The 19,644-nt window shown below is 34.6% G+C and overlaps 1 protein-coding gene across 1 annotated transcript; it reads right to left on the reverse strand.

Moving 5' to 3' along the window:
* Nucleotides 1–6,588: 6,588 nt before the first annotated feature.
* On the reverse strand, nt 6,589–19,434 carry LOC124886448. Its single transcript, XM_047394800.1, has 2 exons — nt 19,167–19,434; nt 6,589–15,899 (listed from the first exon to the last, which is right to left on the reverse strand). The coding sequence occupies exon 2, from the start codon at nt 12,257–12,259 to the stop codon at nt 11,234–11,236; it is 1,026 nt and encodes a 341-aa protein (XP_047250756.1). The 5' UTR covers nt 12,260–15,899; nt 19,167–19,434; the 3' UTR covers nt 6,589–11,233.
* Between the last annotated feature and the right edge of the window lie 210 nt (nt 19,435–19,644).

A 19,644-nucleotide genomic window follows, 5' to 3' on the forward strand; every position in this document is an offset into this window, starting at 1 on the left:
TTGCATATAATGACTGCTCCATGGCTTTTTGCGGCTTGGGGAATAGACGTAATTAGACCAATTGAACCAAAGGCCTCGAATGGACATACGTTCATCTTAGTAGCCATTAATTATTTCACGAAGTGGGTGGAAGCAACGACTTTCAAGTCAGCGACAAAGAAAGCGATGGTTGATTATATTCACTCTAACATCATTTGTCGATTTGGCATTCTGAAGATAATTGTCACCGATAATGCTGCAAATCTCAACAGTCATTTGATGCAAGAAGTGTGCCAACAATTTAAGATTATGCATTGAAATTCTACTCCTTATCGTCCAAAGGCAAATGGGGCTGTAGAAGCTGCTAACAAGAACTTAAAGAAAATACTTTGCAAGATGGTGCAGGGTTCCCGACAATGGCATGAAAAGTTACCTTTTGCTTTGTTGGGTTATCGTACTACAGTTCGGACTTCAATTGGTGCAACTCCTTACTTGTTAGTGTATGGAACTGAAGCAGTTATACCTGCAGAGATTGAGATTCCATTTCTTCGAGTAGTTGTGGAAGTTGAAATTGATGATGACCAATGGGTCAAGACTCGTTTGAAGCAATTAAGCTTGATTGATGAAAAAAGATTGGCATTAGTATGTCATGGACAACTATACCAGAAGAGAATGGCACGAGTTTATAACAAAAAGGTGTGTCACAGACATTTTGAAGTTGGTCAGTTAGTACTAAGACGCATCCTTCCTCATCAGATTGAAGCTAAAGGCAAATTTTCTCCTAATTGGCATGATCCATTCATGGTGAAGAAAGTGTTACCTAATGGCGCGTTATATCTAACTGATGTAGAAGGCAAAATAGAGGGAATACCGATCAATGCTGATGCAGTTAAATATATATTATGTATGATATTCATATACAATTATGTTATGTATGTTTTGCAACTTTTGCTTACCCCTTTGAGCTTTTATTTTTCTTCATACCCCTCTTTTGGAATCAAATTAAAGTCAGAAAGATCGAAAATAATAATAATAATAATAATAATAATAATAATAATAATAATAATAAAGGGTTGAAAAAAAAATAAAAAAAAGAGAAAAAAAAAAGAAAAAAAGAGAGAAGAAATCAAGCAAAAGAATGATATCTCCTGAACTACGTTTGACCTGATTCTTGCTATAACAAGATATGTAGGCAGCCTTACTCCGGGGTTCGGTCCAAGCAAAAGGAAATTCAAATTATTCAGAATGAAACAAAACTAGGGCAAAAGTTTATTTTCTTAAGAGAATCGATTTCAAAAGTTGAATGTTTTACCCAATGTTTTGTAAATTTTGAGCCTCATGCCGACCTTTCTTTCTAACCCTATCCAAAAGCCAAGTTACAACCAAAGAAAAACCTTCAGATCAATTTTTGAAAATATCAAGACTAAACATGTTATGGGTGCATGATATTTCATATTTTGAGTGTTTATTTAAAATAAAATAAAAAAATAAAAAAATGAAAATGAGAGAGTCTTATTGGTGAAAACCCTTTCGGGCACTATAATACGATTGTGAGCTGAGACAGAAATGAAAATGAGATAGGCTTGTTGTCAAAAAACCATTAAGGTACCACTAGACTAAGAAAGGTTGTTATCTGTCACACCCCTTTTTCGCTCGAGGGACCAGTCGAAGGGTTTTTCCAATTAAAGTAACGGTTTTGAATAGGGATTAATTTAATTTACAGAGTCGCCACTTGGAATTGAGTTATGGTGTTCCAAGTCACCTTTTTGAATCCCTAATTAAAAGGAAATGACTTTTTTTATTGGTCTGCGAAAATAGAAGACCGGGTAAGAAATTCTATTGACCGAGGGAAAGGTGTGAGGCACCACTCGAGTCCCGTGGTTCTAGCACGGTCGTTTTATTGATTTATCTTAACTTAAACTATTTTGATAAATTGTGTTAAGGCCTATATTCGCTCATTTTTATATCTAAAATTTATCTATTATTAAATAAATCGATAAAAAATAATTTCAGAAAAATATTTGTCAAAGTGCGTTATTGCATCCTTGAATTTAAAATGTCTCATAAAGATGCGTACGCCGCATTCTTAATTGAGACGAACATTTTAAATATGCCTAAAATTTATTTAATGCTAAAGACATTAGTTTACCATTTATAAATTCATAACAATTTTAATTTATTTAAAATACTATTTAAATTAACAATAAAATTAAACAATATTTATTTTGAATATTTTCAAAAAATTAATTAACATTCAAGAGTCTTGCCTACGCAAAACGTTATCTAAATTTTGCCATTAAAATTTAACAAAAATTTATTTAAAGCGATTAATTGATTTAACAAATAATTTTAAAGCTTAATAATGACAATAAATGACAAAGAATAATAATAATAAAAAAAATATTTAGTTACCCACTATGTATTTATCAGTAAACCAAAAACAAAAATCAAAGCAAACAAAGAGAAAATTACGCCTGGACAAAGGGGTTACATCTCATATTTTTTTTTCATTAATGGAAAAACTCATTTTCGGCGAACGATTCTCCGGTGAAACACTAGCAAAGAGAGAGAGGCGACAACCATGGTTTCACCATATTTGAGATTTTTTCGGTGTGATGGGGATGACAGTGAAGGATAAAAGGGAAAGGGCCGCGTCAGCGGGTGAGAGAGACAGGCTGGCGATGGTGGTGGCTCGCCGGAAATGGTGGTTCCGGCCAGATCTGCCGCTAGAGAAGGGAAGGAAGAGGAGGGGAAAGGCACCGGCGCAGATCCGGCATTTGGATGGATCTTGTTTTGTTGGTTCTGCTGGAGTTATTCTAGTGAATATTTTGGCGATTCCGGTAGGTTTCACCGGAGGAGATGATGATTCCGGTGAACTCCAACTCGAAAAAAAATAAAATAAAAAATTTAGTCTAAGCTATTTTGTTCCTTCTTCTCTTTTACTAATATTTCTTTGTTTGTATAACTATGAGTGCATTTTCTTCCTTTTTTTTTACTGTGTATCTATGGATTTGTGTGTAACAGTGTGGAGAAGATGAATAGGTGTACTTGTACGGTAAATGCAAGAAAATCTACAGTATATGAAAATAGTCTGTACTACTATTTTTCTTTTTGTTTTAATTTTAAACCAAACAATATCATGCACAAATAATTTTTTTTATTATTCAACACAGTACAATCATATAAATATTCAATAATTTGATAACATAGCATATCAGAATAAAAAGTTTACATAATCAATCAACTATGAATAATGGATAGCATTTTTTATTCATGCTTTTCATAATAACATCTATTTAACATCTATAAAATAAATGTTACATGATTAAATAAGAACATCAATCGTCACCGGAACTCCAATGAAATACTAAATTTCAACTCCACACCTTTTCTCTCTTTTGTTTATCTGTCGGTTTCTTTTACTAAATTTTTTACTGGTTTATGGATATCTTTTTTCTGGTTAATGATAGAGAAAAGTACCCTTTTTTGTCTAAGTCTGTATACAATATCTAGTTTTTGATAGTGAATCTACATGGTTTGAGGGGGAAAGTCCTTAAATAATGGGACTTTTGGGGGAAAATAAAAGGGGAATAGTTACTTAGGATTAAGATCAGATAAAACAAATTCAAATATCAAATTATATTTATTTATTATATACTTTTTAATAGAAAATAATAGAAGTAATAAAGATAATAATAATAAATAAACAAAAGTAATTAAATAAAAATAATAAAATAATAATAATAAAATTAATTAATTTTATATTTAATAAAATATAATAATAATTTATAAATAGACAAAAACAACTATAATAAAATAATATTAAAACTATTAATTTATTTATTAAAATTTATAAAAGAAAACATATATATTTTTAATTTTATATTATTTAAAATTAAAATAAAAATAGAAATAAAAATCAAAATAATATATGATTAAATGTAAATATAAATATAAATATTTAATATTGATAGACAAGTTAAAATTTAGGGAGGATAAAAAATGATGTGTCTACATTTTTGTCCCTCTTTGTGTGAAATCTCGAAGAGTTTTCATACAAAGAAGTAGATCTGATTTTTGACCCTTCAATTTTTTGAAAGGTAAAAATAAAAATAAAATAAAAAGAAAAATATGACCGAGTCCTATTTTTGGACATCCTACCTATCCCGGGTTATAAGAGAATCAGGTCACGAATAGTTCAAAGGTAGTATGGAGAGAGAAAGAGTTAAAGTCGAGTGAGACTCCGTCGAGTTTCCGATTGACTACTTCTGCTTTTTACATTCAAATGACTAACCAAAAAAAACATACAAGTAAAAATTGTAATCTCTATAATCTTGATTCGAGCCTTCGCGACTTGAATTCTAAAATTCATCCTATTTTTCAGGCGGGCTCCTAGACTTACAACTTTTTTCTTCACCCTGTTCTTCAGGAGGGTTCCTAGACTTACAACTTATTCATCCCGTTCTTCAGGCATGCTCCTAGACTTACAACTTCTTCACCTTGTTCTTAGGCGGGCTCCTGGATTTACAATTTCTTTACCCTATTTTTCAGGCGGGCTCCTGGACTTTCTTTTTCTTCACCCTGTTCTTCAGGCGGGCTCTTCAACTTGCAATTTCTTCACCCTATTTTTCAGGCGGGTTTCTGGACTTCCTTTTTCTTTACCCTGTTCTTCAGGCGGGCTCCTGAACTTGCAATTTCTTCACTCTGTTTTTCAGACGGGCTCCTGTACTTCCTTTTTCTTCACCCTGTTCTTCAGGCGGGCTCCTGGACTTACAATTTCTTCACCCTGTTCTTCAGGCGGGCTCCTGGACTCAAAGTAAATAGTGAAACAGAAAAATAGCATCCCATTCTTCAGGAGAGTCTTGGATATAAAATAAATTTCCATTCTTCAGGAGGGTCCTGAGCATAAAAATAAATTCCCATTCTTCAGGAGGGTCATGTCCCATTCTTCAGGAGGGTCCTAAGCATAAAAATAAATTCCCATTCTTCAGGAGGGTCCTGAGCATAAAAATAAATTCCCATTCTTCAGGAGGGTCCTATCCCATTCTTCAGGAGGGTCCTGAACATAAAATAAATTCTCATTCTTCAGGAGGGTCCTGAACATAAAATAAAGTCCATATAACACACATAAAATTTTTGTCCCAGTTTGTACCGGAAAAATTTATGTATCACTGGATCTTAATATACCTTGCAAGGAATAAAGTTTACCATGACCGAGATCCAGTATTAGATGTTGTAACCATGCTCCTTGCATTGAGAGAAGTGGGAAATTGCATCCTTTATCTGAAAGCAATTATTTCGTCTCTGTTCCAAACAAAGAAAAATTGTGAGTTTTAAAACATGTGGTGGTTGATTTGTGGCATTTGGCTTTTGAAATGGCCGCTGTCGCACTTGTCATGCTCAACTCTTTTCCAATCCATGATAATATTCATTGAATTGTTATACTTCTAACTCAGAGTTCTGACTACTGAGATCCTCAACTCAAATCATATGTCTGTTGTATGATGCTTCTGAGTTTAGCTTCCAATACATCCCCTAGAATTTCACGAGTTTAAAATGGTCAAATCACAGTCATCTTGAGTGTCTTACTTTTACTTTGAAATGTTGACTCTGTGCATCGACCCTTTGTCTTACTTTATGAAATTAGGGAGTTGGTAGCAAGTTTTGAAGTTCTTTCTCACTCGACCTGACGTGAATTTTACTCAAAAGACAACAAAAATTTTTCGTTTGATGACAAGGACATAAAAAATAAAAAATAAAAATAAAAAGACAATAGGCATCTCTTTTTCAAAATAAAGAGAAAACTTATCTGAATGTGAAACCGATTCTGGTGATTATGACATGCATTTTGAATCAAACAACCAGATCTACCCACACCAATCATTACAACTTTTGTCCACTTATTGAGCTTGAAATTAAGCCAATCTTGAACTTGTTCCTTCTTGATAACAACCTTTCTTCGGCTAGTGGCACCTCAATGGGTTTTTGCCAACAAGCCTATCTCCTTTTCATTTTTGTCTCAGCTCACAATCGTCATATGGTGCCCGAAAGGGTTTTCACCAATAAGACTCTCTCATTTTTATTTTTTTCAATTTTTTAAATAAACACCCAAAATATGAAATATTATACACTCATAACATGTTTAGCCTTGACATTCTCAAAAATTGATCCGAAGGTCTTTCTTTGGTTGTAACTTGGCTTTTGGATAGGGTTAGAAAGAACGGTCGGCATGAGGCTCAAAAATTTATATAACATTAGGTGAAACATACAACTTTTGGAATCGATTCTTTTAAGAAAATAAATTTTTGCCCCAGTTCCATTTCGTTCTGGGTAATTTGAATTTTCTTCTGGTTAGACCGAACCCCGAAGTAGGGCTACCTACGTATCTTGTCATAGCAAGAATCAGGTCAAACGTAGTTCAGAAAACATCATTCTTTGTTTGATTTTGAATTTTTGATTGATTTTTTTTTAATATATTTTTTTTTTCAACTTTTTTTTTTTAATTTTCTGACTTTAATTTGATTTCAAAAGAGGGGTACGAAAAAAAAAAACTCAAAGGGGTAAGCAAAGGTTGATATATTATTCGGATAGTAGAACAAAATGCCTTCATCATTTCAAATCTTTAAAAATGTAAGTACAAAACATACATAACCTAATTGTACATGAATATCATACATAATATCTTTTAACTGCATCTACATTGACCAGCATTCCTTCCATTTTGCCTTCTATATCAGTCAAATATAACACGCCATTAGGTAACACTTTCTTCAGCATGAATGGTCCATGCCAATTAGGAGAAAATTTGCCTTTGGCTTTAATTCGATGAGGTAGGATGCGTCTTAGTACCAACTGACCAACTTCAAAATGTCTGTGACGCACCTTTTTGTTATATGATCGTGTCATTCTCTTCTGGTACAGTTGTCCATGACATACTGACGTCAATCTTTTTTCATCTACCAAGCTTAATTGCTCCAAACGAGTCTTGACCCATTGGTCCTCATCAATTTCAGCTTCTACAACTACTCGAAGAGATGGAATTTCAATCTCTGCAGGTATAACTGCTTCAGTTCCATACACTAACAAGTAAGGAGTTACACCAATTGAAGTCCAAACTATAGTACGATAACCTAACAAAGCAAAGGGTAACTTTTCATGCCATTATCGGGAACCCTGCACCATCTTACGGAGAATTTTTTTTAAGTTCTTGTTGGCAGCTTCTACAACTCCATTCGATTTTGGATGATAAAGAGTTGAATTCCGATGCATAATCTTAAATTGCTGGCACAGTTCTTGCATCAGATGACTATTGAGATTCGCAGCATTATCCGTGACAATTATCTTTGGAATGCCAAACCGACAAATGATATTGGAGTGAATAAAATCAACCACCACTTTTATGGTCATTGACTTGAAAGTCGCTGCTTCCACCCACTTCGTGAAATAATCAATAGCTACCAAGATGACCCTATGTCCATTTGAAGCTTTTGGTTCAATTGGTCCAATTACGTCCATTCCCCAAGCCACAAAAGGCCATGGAGCAGTCATTGTATGCAACTCATATAGAGGGGAATGTATCAAGTCTCCATGTACCTGGAATTCATGATATTTACGAACGAAAGTGATAGAATCTCGCTCCACGGTGAGCCAATAATAACCTGCTCGGTGTATTTTCTTTGCCAAAACATACCCACTCATGTGTGGTTCACAAATCCCAGAATATACTTCAGTCATGATTTTTGAAGCTTCTTTAGCATCTACACACCTCAGAAGTCCCAAATCAGGAGTCCTCTTATACAAGATTCCTCCACTTAGAAAAAATCCACTAGACAAACGTCGAATGGTTATCTTTTGATTACCATCGGCATGTACAGGATATTTTCCAGTCTGAATATACTCTTTGATATCATGGAACCACGGCTCCCCATCAAGTTCTTCCTCAACCACATTGCAATATGCATGTTGATCATGAATCTGTATATGCAAAGGGTCAATATAAGTTTTGTCGGGATGTTGAAGCATCAAAGATAAGGTTTCCAAAGCATCATCAATCTCATTATGAGCTCTGGGAATGTGTTTGAACTTTATTGATACAAATTGTTGACAAAGATCTTGCAAACAACCTCTATATGGTAAGAGTTTCGAATCACGGGTCTCCTAAACTCCTTGGATTTGGTGGACTAATAAATATGAATCTCCCAATACCAACAGTTCTTGAATCCCCATGTCAATGGCTAATCTTAATCCCAGAATGCAAGCTTCGTATTCTGCCATATTATTGGTACAGTAGAATCAAAGTTGGGCTGTTATAGGATAATATTATCCTGATTCAGAAATAAGAACTGCTCTTATCCCCACTCCTTTTACATTAACGACTCTATCAAAGAACATCTTTCAGCCTGAATGACAATCATAAAAAATAACTTATCAACATACAATACCTCTTAATCTGGAAAATTAGTCTTCAATGGCTCATACTCCTCATCAATAGGATTTTCAGCCAAATAATCCGCCAAGGCTTGAGCTATCATTGCAGTTCGTGTCACATAAATAATATCAAACTCTGTGAGCAACATCTACCATTTCACGAGTCTTCCTATGGGCATAGGCTTCTAAAAAATCTACTTTAAAGAATCCATACGAGAGATAAGGTAAGTAGTATAAGATGACAAGTAATGTTTTAGCTTTTGGGCTACCCAAGTTAAGGCGCAGCACGTCTTCTCAAGAAGAGTGTACTTAGCTTCATAAGTGGTAAACTTTTTGCTGAGGTAGTAGATGACTTGTTCTTTTCTGCCCATGATATCATGTTGGCCCAATACACAGCCAAAATAATTGTCTAACACAGACATGTACAATATCAAAGGTCTGCCTGGCTCTGGAGGAACCAAAATAAGCTGATTCGACAAGTATCTCTTAATTCTGTCAAATGCCTCTTGACATTCTTCAGTCCATTCAACTTTAGCATTCTTCTCCAATAACTTGAATATTGGCTCACAGGTTGTTGTAAGCTGAACAAGGAATCTACTGATATAATTCAACCTTCCAAGTAAGCTCATCGCCTATGTTTTATTTTTTGGTGGAGGCAAATCTTGAATAGCTTTTATTTTTGAAGGATCTAACTCAATGCCACGTCGACTCACTATAAAACCCAAGAGTTTTCCTGATGGAAATCCAAATACATATTTTGCTGGGTTAAGTTTAAGATCATACCTCTGAAGCCTTTTAAAGAATTTTCTCAAATCTTTGACATGATCAGATTGCTCTCTCGACTTAATGATCACGTCATCTACATAATCTTCAATCTCTTTGTGCATCATGTCATGAAACATTGTGGTCATTGCCCTCATGTAAGTTGCCCCAGCATCCCCAGCATTCTTTAGTCCAAAAGGCATGACTCGATAACAATATGTCCCCCATGGCATTTTAAATGATGTCTTTTCCGCATCTTCTGGATCCATAATGATCTGGTGATACCCCGTATAACAATCCACAAAAGATGCAAGATCATGTTTGGCACAATTGTCCAACAAAATATGGATATTGGGAAGTGAAAATTATCTTTCGGACTCGCCTTATTTAGATCACGATAATCAACACACATCCAAACTTTGCCGTCCTTCTTTGGAACAGGGATAATATTCGCCAACAAAGTAGGATACTGGGCCACTCGAATGACTTTAGCCTCAAGTTGCTTTGTGATTTCCTCTTTAATTTTTACACTCATGTTAGTTTTGAGCTTTCTTAGCTTCTGTTTGATAGGAGGAAAAACAGGATTAATTAGCAACTTGTGAACTATCAAATCAGTGCTCAAACCGGGCATATCATCATAAGACCAAGCAAAGATGTCTTTATACTCATGCAAAGCTTCAATTATAGCTTTCTTTTGTTATGGTTGAACATGTACACTTATCTTAGTCTCCCTAATATTTTCATGATCTCCTAAATTGATCGCCTCAGTTCCTTCCAAATTGGGATTTGTCTTGTTCTCAAACTCTTTGAAACCTTTGCTTGTATCTTCAAATGTTTCCTATTCATCGTATTCAACCTCCTTATTCATTATTTCAAAATTAGATTGGGTTTTTAAATCTGGTTGACAATTCTTCATGCATGTCATATCATTAGAATCAACATAGAAAGACCTGTATGATAGAAAATAAATAAATAAAAATCAAACTGAAAAATAAAATAAAGGAAAACTACGCTTTATTAGAAACATAGATATAAAGAGTTTTAATCTAAAATACCAGATTTAAAGTTCTGAATTACAATCCTAGAATGATTTAAATTACAGGGGTAAAAACAAACAAACTACTAAATTGTTAAGCTGAACATCAGGGCCGACAAACTACACATCTGCATTGCTGGTACCTTTCCCAATTTCAACCATATCAGCTTCAATGAATATATTCTGAAAAAGGTCTATCAACTCTGTATCATCATCATTCATTGATTCTGCAACAGGTAACTTGGAGGATCCAACAATAATAAATTTGATGAAATACTCTTGAAGTGGCGGTATCGGCTTGGTAAGTGACCACGACTCTTTATTACGCTTTTTAGCCTTCTTTATATCTTCAGCAGTAGGCTCGTATCCCAGACTAAAAGTATCAAAGTTCTCATAGAGGTTTATCGGATGAATAATGCCTTGCAAAAACATCCCTCGAGGTTATGCTCAACAGTCGCTACCTCAGAAGCTTGATGAATTAATACATTGGCAGTATCTGCTTCGATGGAGGAAACAGAGTAGTCTTTATACATGGATAAGTCTCCTTCACCATGAACAACCATCTCTTGCCTGTCCTATTCAAATTTGACCATTTGATGCAACTGCTTTAGCCCTATGAATCCATGGCCTTCCCAATAATATATTATATGAAGCATCAATGTTCAGCACTTGGAAATCCATAGCAAAATCTACAGGCCTAATTTTCAATATGAGTTCTATTTCACCAAAGGCATCAATTTTTGATCCGTCAAAACCCTTGACGCATACTTTGTTAGGTCGAATTCTCTCCACATTAACATTCAACTTATGCAAAGTTGACATAGGACAAATGTTAGCACCTGATCCTCTATCAATTAACACTCGAATGACGCTGGAGTACTGACGTTTTACAGTAATGTAGAGACCCTTATTATGTCCAGTAACTTCCACAGGCAATTCATCGTCTGAGAAAGTAATCTTATTTGCTTCAAGGATCCTTTCAACAACTTTTTTCAGTTGATTCACTTTAATCTCACTGGGAACACATGCTTAATTAAAAATCTCCATTATAGCCTTGCGGTGTTCCTCTGAATGTATCAATAAAGACAACAAAGAAATCTGTGCTGGTGTCTTCTTCAACTGTTCTATAACAGAATATTCTGGCAATTTCATTTTCTTTAAAAATTCTTCAACTTCTTCATCAGTAATAGGTTTCTTGAACGTCATTCGTTCTTCACCGCCTTTTTTATTCTTTCTTAACTCTACTGGAGCATAACATCTTCCAGATAGAGTTAATACCTTCACTTTATCTACATCTTCAGTCACTTCTTTCCTCTTGTGCATCACCACAACGCGATCATAATTCCAAGGGATTGCTTTGGTATCAACCACAGGCAGCTGTGACACTGGTTTAATAACAATAGGAGCTACGGGAGCTCCTTTTATGATTAAGAGAGGCTTATTGGATCTTCCGGGAATAATGTGTTTCGGCTTTATTTGACTTGACCCAATATTTTCTGAAATCTCTTTCCCCATCACCAAGGGAGCATTCGATGATTTGGGTTTTACTATCACCACCTTCGCTTCTACAGGATTTTCTTTTGTCAAATCTACAGCATTTGCTAATTTTTCCAAATTAGTTTTAATTTTAATGCTCGAATTAAAGGAAATCGTAGCATCTTTACCACAGAGTATCACTTCGAGCATGTTTGTTTCATTATGATCTGGCAGCGGATTTTGATTGACATTTGGAGTACCTATACTTTCTACCATAATCTGTTGGGTATTAATCAACTCTTGAATGGCTCTTTTCAGATACCAACATTTCTCTGTGTCGTACCCTGGGGCATCAGAACAGTATTCACATCTTCTAGAATAGTCCAAATTCTTCGGAGAAAGATTCGAGATCCTTCTCTCAATTGGGTTTAGAACATTCATTTTTTTCAGCCTATGAAATAAACTGGTGTAAGATATTCCAATAGGAGTGAAATTATCTTTTACCATGTTATCCCTTTTAAATTCTGCTCTAGGCTGAAAATTAGACCTCGGAGGGCCTTTTTGAACTTGCAGGGCCATTGGATGATTTTGGATTGCTGGTGCACGCCATTGCGGGTAAGAAGGAGCCTGAGCATATGGTTGTGCATTGTAAATAGGATATTGAGGGGATGTAACGAAATATAATGGATTCTGTGCGTATGGTTGACGCGCACCTCTCTAATTTTGTCTTAGACCTGTCACGACAGTTGTTACATCCTCTTTTCTTTTCTTTTCTTTTCTTTCCCCCAAAATTTTCTGCACCACTTTGAATTGCCTATGTTGTTGCTTTCAAAGTGGCCTGGCTGATGATCTTTCCTGACTTTATTCCATTTTCTACCATCTCTCCAACTTTGATAACTTTAGCAAATGTGCTTCCGATAGTAGAGAGCAAGTGATGAAAATAATTAGGTTCTTGTGCTTGCATAAAAATATCAATCATTTCAGATTCTTTAATTGATGGTCTGACTCTTGAAGCCTGCTCTCTCCATCTGACGGCATATTCTCGAAAACTTTTGGTCATCTTTTTTATCATGTTGGCAAGTGTAGTGCGATCTGGCACTATCTAAATGTTATATTGAAATTGTTGAACGAAATCTCGAGCCATGTCATCCCATATGTGCCAACGGGAAATGTCTTGATCGATGAACCATTCAGAAGCTATCCCTGTAAGGCTTTCTCCAAAGTAAGCCATCAATAATTCTTCTTTTCCTTCTACTCCCCTTAATTGATTGCAAACCTTTTTCAAATGAGCTACCGGATCGTCGTGTCCTACTATTCCTCATTCTTGGCAATTTTCTCAATCACGATAGGTGTATCGTGTTAATGAATATAATAAGGTGGATTTTGGGATTTGAAAGTCATTTCAGGAGGATATATCATTATTTGGTTTTTTCATATTCTTCGGTACTGTCGGTTGAGTACCCGCAGTAGCTGGTGCTACAGAAGTAAAAAATAGGTTATTTGCGACAGATGGATTTGGTGGTCACATGGTAGAAGTACCAACAACTCCAGGCATATTAGCAAATGGGCCAAATCCTGGTGGGTAAAATGGATCACTAGTTTGAGCTGGGTCAGAATTTGGATCATTTGAAGTTGAAAGTCTAGGGATTGAAGAATGCGGGGCTTGTCCATTCAATCAAGCTTGGTACATCTCTGCCATCTATTGTTTTAATGACTTTATTTCGTCCATTGATGCTACTTCCTGCGAAATCAACTAATTCTGCTCTTCTTTACTATCAGACCCTATACCTTCTACGTGGGTCATTCTTTTTTTACCCTTGTATCTGGTGTTATACGGATGTGATGCCAGTTTAAACCACAAACCAACCACCAATAACTTTATCTTTTTGTGACCAAAGCAAATTGGTGAGTGTTATATATTTAACACATTATAATGCCACGTTATATGTCATGCTTCTATATGCATTTTCCAACCTATAATGGAAGGCTTTGTGTTTCATCCCGGCTTTTTAGGAGTTTTTTTTTTCAAAAATTATAATTGAACCCTTTGGAGGGTTGCCTACGTATCATGCCAGGACATGAATCAGATCTTACGTAGTTCGGGAGGAATTTAGCAAAATTGTTTTGTATTTTTGTTTTGATTGAATAAATATTTAAAGTGAAGTAAAACATATGTAATATATAAAGAAATAAATAGTCAACTTCATTACATTCTATAATATAAATACGACAAAGTAACTACCCAACTCCTAAAATAAAACCTACTAACTGACATCTGAAAAGTAAAAGACATAATATCTAAACAAGAAATTTTAAAACTAAAAAAAAAAGAGAAATTATGACAAAGAAAACAACTATCCCTTCAAGGAAACTTCGGTTTAATATGTCCTCCCAAACTCAAATATATGTCCTCCAATGAAGTAGTGAGACGCTGTGCAAAAGTTGGTACCTGTGCCAAAAAGACCTCACGATCCAACTGCTGATAATCCAAACCCATTCTGGTAGTATCTTGTGCTACACTGCGGACCTTCCCTTGAAGGGAACTGAAAGCTTGATCCCATTCCTGGGCCTGTCGATCTCGGAAATCAACCATCTCTCTTGCACGCTATTCACGAGCAGAAGCAACCTCCAACTGTTCTCGCAATATTCCTCTTTCACGAATCCACTGAGATCTTTCTCGATCAAATTCTTCTTGCATATTCTTATCAACTTCTTAAAGTTGTTGTCGGCGAGATGTGGCAAATTCTGCAACGTGTGACCCCCTAGTGGTAGCAAGCTTGATTTGTCCCCGAAGTGCAACCTCAATATCTGCTTACTTTGCTTTCTCTTCAGCAAATTCCCTTTGTTGTTCGTCTATTTTTGCCCTGGCATGCTTTAATTCTTCTCTCAAAGCTTGGTTGGCCTCATGATGTTCTCGCATGGCTCTCTCAATTCCTATCCTAATTGCAGCTTCCTGATCTATAGGTCCCTTAATCGATCTTTATGGTCTGATTGGCAGACTCGATTGTTCTTCAAATTATTCACGATAATTTGGGTGCACTTCTCCTTTCTTGCGCTCTATGACCATCGTTTCAATCCCCATAATACGGCAACCCTCCCAAATCTGCTGGGCCAAATCTTCTGGAAGTGGAATATCTGGTCTGACCTCAAATACAAACTCAGTCATGTTTTCCGTTATGGAAATTATTTGAAGCCTACCTAGCTGACGTAGAACCCTTAATGGAACATACGGTTGAACATTTCTAATACCAATTAATAACAAGAACGGACGAATGACAGAACTATGTATGACTTGCCTCCAAGGGAACCAATGGAGATTCCAAGTGATTTTATCTGCTGTCAAAGAACGAAAAAGCTTAACCCAATCTCCAATTTCTTTTAGACATTTATATTTCTCCATCCTTTCCTCGTAATCATTGATGCGATTAAATTGCTCAGGATCGAACCTTGTCAATGTAGGACGTTGATAAAGATGCTCCACAATCCACATCTGTAACAAGATATTACATCCCTCGAAAAAACTCTTTCCCTTCTAACAAACAGTCAGAGCACGGTAAATATCAGCTAGGATCATTGGTACCATAGTGTAATCTTTCTTAATCAGTATCTGTACCACTCCCGCTAAACGAATATTAATTTTTTCTTCTCTTCTTGGGAAGACCATTGTGCCTAAAAAGGCTACCATGAATGCAAATCGTCTGTAAATTTTTCAAGCCTCAAAACTCCCTTTATTACAAAGTTATTTACCGTACTTTTCAAACCCCTCTTGCCTTCCGTATCTGTCATACAAAAATTGCAAGGAAACCCAACCTTTTTTCTTTGATTCTTCTTTCGTATTCTGTATGTTCATGAGCTTGCATAATCTATTTATTGAAATAAGTCTTGGGGCTATAAGTTTCTTCCAATGCATATCCCATATCCAACATAGTCCGCTATCTCTTCTAAAGTAGATGTCAACTCAAAATCTGAAAAGCGGAATACATTATTCTTCAGGTCCCAGAAATTCAGTAATGCAACAATCACCTCTCTATTTGGGTTGATTCTCATGATACTCGTCAAAAAACCTAAATACTTATGTATCTCGTCATAATCGAATGTTATCCATTTCGTTCCACCAGAACCAAAGTTGCAGAGTGGTACAATCCACAACCTAAAGTGGTACACTCCCATCTCTCTTCTCTTTGGACGCTTTCCACGAACAGGGGTGGACATTTTATACCTATTGACAGGGACATAAGATTAATAAATATCTAGACTTAAATAAAAGTTAATTTATTAATTTTGAAAGGAATTTATAACTTAACTTGTAAAACCTAGTGCGACCATTATTTGGACTTAGTTGCAAAGAACAATTTTATCAAAAATCAAAGCGAGAGAAACAAGATTGATAATATTTTTTAAGAAAAACACTTATTTAAATTGACTCTATCAAAAACTTTGCTATAACAGACTTCTAGACAATTTTATCTATATGTTTGAAGACAATATTCCCTAAGTACAAAAATAAAATAAAAGGACTCAGAAATAAAAAAAAAATAGAATAACCGTTTTATGTATGATGTTGTGTAAAAATTTCAGTCTTATGACCCTAAAGGTTCAGGACTGTTATAATTGATATATATATATATATATATTTTGTAAAAACTTAGTCTCATGATCCCTAAAGACTCCGGGCTGTTAAAATACATATTTTATTTTTATTTATTTTGTAAAAACTTAGCCTCATGATCCCTAAAGATTCCGGGCTATTGAAATATATTATTATTATTATTATTATTATTATTATTATTATTATCATTATTATTATTATTATTATTATTATTATTATTATTATTTTGTAAAACCTTAACCTCATGATCCCTAAAGATTCAGGGTCGTTAAAATATATATAAAAATTGGACTTGAGAATTAAGAAAATAATTATGAAAGTAATCACATTTTCAAAACATTCCCCAATAAATCTATGAATAATTTTTCAAAAGATAGGGTCGTATCCTGGGAAGGACTTCCTACGTATCTCACTAAAATTTGAGAATCAGACCCTCGTAGTTTCGTAAAGATTGTAAAAACTGTGTTGCTGTATATTTAAAAATTTTCTTAATTTAAAAGTAAAATTTTTCTTTCAAAAATGATTGACTAAATTTAAGGATAAATTAATCTCTCTCATTTTAAAATTGTCTAAAGTCGGTCAACAAATAAATAGCCAAATGTCAAAGAGCACATAGGATGCACATGTTGGTCTTTATAAATTAGGTCATTTGTCCTAGACAGACCCGACCCCTGTGCCGAATCCCGCTAAGTCAAATGCATATGATGCAAATAAAGGGCACCTAATAGGGATAACCAGATTCTGAGTTTTCAGTGTTTCTAAGTTAAGCCTAATAGGGATAGGTGTCTAGACCGGCTTACCCGAGCGGACACTCGAGTCGGGGAGGGACAACTTGGTCGGTAGCAGAGCAACGCCGCCTTCATTGTCGATCCGAATCCCGCCTAACATGTGTGACTATATCCTTCACCAGGTGCCCTGACACTCCAGCTATCTATAAAAAAGGTGGGATGCATATGCTGCATTCCCTCTATCCTATTTCAGAGACTTAAAGGGGATACGCGAGAGAAGACAATAAATAATACAGTTCAAATAATATCAAAGGAGTAAATAAGCGACAAGTAGCACGTAAGGCCAACAAACACAATATCAATAATAATTAAAGAAAGTATAAGTCAGTATAAAAAACTCGAATTCTTGTTATATCCCTAGCAGAGTCACCACAGATGTCACACTTCTTTTTCGCTCGAGGGACCAGTCGAAGGGTTTTTCCAATTAAAGTAACGGTTTTGAATAGGGATTAATTTAATTTACAGAGTTGCCACTTGAAATTGAGTTATGGTGTTCCAAGTCACCTTTTTGAATCCCTAATCAAAAGGAAATGACTCTTTTTATTGGTCTGTGAAAATAGAATACCGGGTAAGGAATTCTATTGACCGAAGGGAAGGTGTGAGGCACCCCTTGAGTCCCGTGGTTCTAGCACGGTCGCTTTATTGATTTATCTTAACTTAAACTATTTTGATAAATTGTGTTAAGGCCTACGTTCGCTCATTTTTATATCTAAAATTTATCTATTATTAAATAAATCGATAAAAAATAATTTTTAAAAAATATTTGTCAAAGTACGTTATTGCATCCTTGAATTTAAAATGTCTCATGAAGATGCGTACGCCGCATTCTTAATTGAGACAAACATTTCAAATATGCCTAAAATTTATTTAATGCTAAAGACATTGGTTTACCATTTATAAATTCATAACAATTTTAATTTATCTAAAATACTATTTAAATTAACAATAAAATTAAACAATATTTATTTTGAATATTTTCAAAAAATTAATTATTTTATACTTGTTTAACATTCAACAGTCTTGCCTACTCAAAACGTTATCTAAATTTTGCCATTAAAATTTAACAAAAATTTATTTAAAGCGATTAATTGATTTAACAAATAATTTTAAAGCTTAATAATGACAATAAATGACAAACAATAATAATAATAAAAAAAAATATTTAGTTACCCACTATGTATTTATCAGTAAACCAAAAACAAAAATCAAAGCAAACAAAGAGAAAATTATGCCTGACAAAAGGGTTTCATCTCATTTTTTTTTAATGGAAAAACTCATTTTCGGCGAACGATTCTCCGGTGAAACACTAGCAAAGAGAGAGAGGCGACAACCATAGTTTCACCATATTTGAGATTTTTTCGGTATGACGGGGATGACAGTGAAGGACAAAAGGGAAAGGGGCGGCGCCGGCGGGTGAGGGAGACAGGCTGGCGATGGTGGTGGCTCGCCGGAAATGGTGGTTCCAGCCAGATCTGCCGCTAGAGAAGGGAAGGAAGAGGAGGGGAAAGGCGCCGGCGCAGATCCGGCATTTCGTTGGATCTAATTTTGTTGGTTCTGCTGGAGTTATTCTAGTGAATATTTTGGCGATTCCGGTAGGTTTCGCCGGAGGAGATGATGATTCCGGTGAACTCCACCTCGAAAAAAAATAAAATAAAAAATTCAGTCCAAGCTATTTTGTTCCTTCTTCTCTTTTACTAATTTTTCTTTGTTTGTATAACTATGAGTGCATTTTCTTCCTTTTTTTTACTGTGTATCTATGGATTTGTGTGTAACAGTGTGGAGAAGATGAATAGGTGTACTTGTACGGTAAATGCAAGAAAATCTACAGTATATGAAAATAGTCTGTACTACTATTTTTCTTTTTGTTTTAATTTTAAACCAAACAATATCATGCACAAATAATTTTTTTTTATTATTCAACACAGTACAATCATATAAATATTCAATAATTTGATAACATAGCATATCAGAATAAAAAGTTTACATAATCAATCAACTATGAATAATGGATAGCATTTTTTATTCATGCTTTTCATAATAACATCTATTTAACATCTATAAAATAAATGTTACATGATTAAATAAGAACCTGTTGGTGAAGCAATCAATCGTCACCAAAACTCCAATGAAATACTAAATTTCAACTTCCACACCTTTTCTCTCTTTTGTTTATCTGACGGTTTCTTTTAGTAAATTTTTTACTGGTTTACGGATATCTTTTTTCTGGTTTCTGATAGAGAAAAGTACCTTTTTTTGTAAGTACCTTTTTTTGTCTGAGTCTGTATACAGTATCTAGTTTTTGATAGTGAATCTACGTGGTTTGAGGGAGAAAGTCCTTAAATAATGGGTCTTTTCGAGGGAAATAAAAGGGGAACAGTTACTTAGGATTAGGATCAGATAAAACAAATTCAAATTTCAAACTATATTTATTTATTATAGATTTTTTAATAGAAAATAATAGAAGTAATAAAGATAATAATAATGAATAAATAAAAGTAAATAAATAAAAAGAATAAAATAATAATAATAATTAATTAATTTTATATTTAATAAAATATAATAATAAT

The sequence above is a fragment of the Capsicum annuum genome, chromosome 8 (assembly GCF_002878395.1).
Source record: "Capsicum annuum cultivar UCD-10X-F1 chromosome 8, UCD10Xv1.1, whole genome shotgun sequence".
In the NCBI taxonomy this organism is placed as follows: Eukaryota; Viridiplantae; Streptophyta; class Magnoliopsida; order Solanales; family Solanaceae; genus Capsicum; species Capsicum annuum.

Coding starts and splice junctions, on each gene's coding strand:
- LOC124886448 (XM_047394800.1), bottom strand. CDS start 12,259: ATGGCCCTGCAAGTTCAAAAAGGCCCTCCGAGGTCTAATTTTCAGCCT.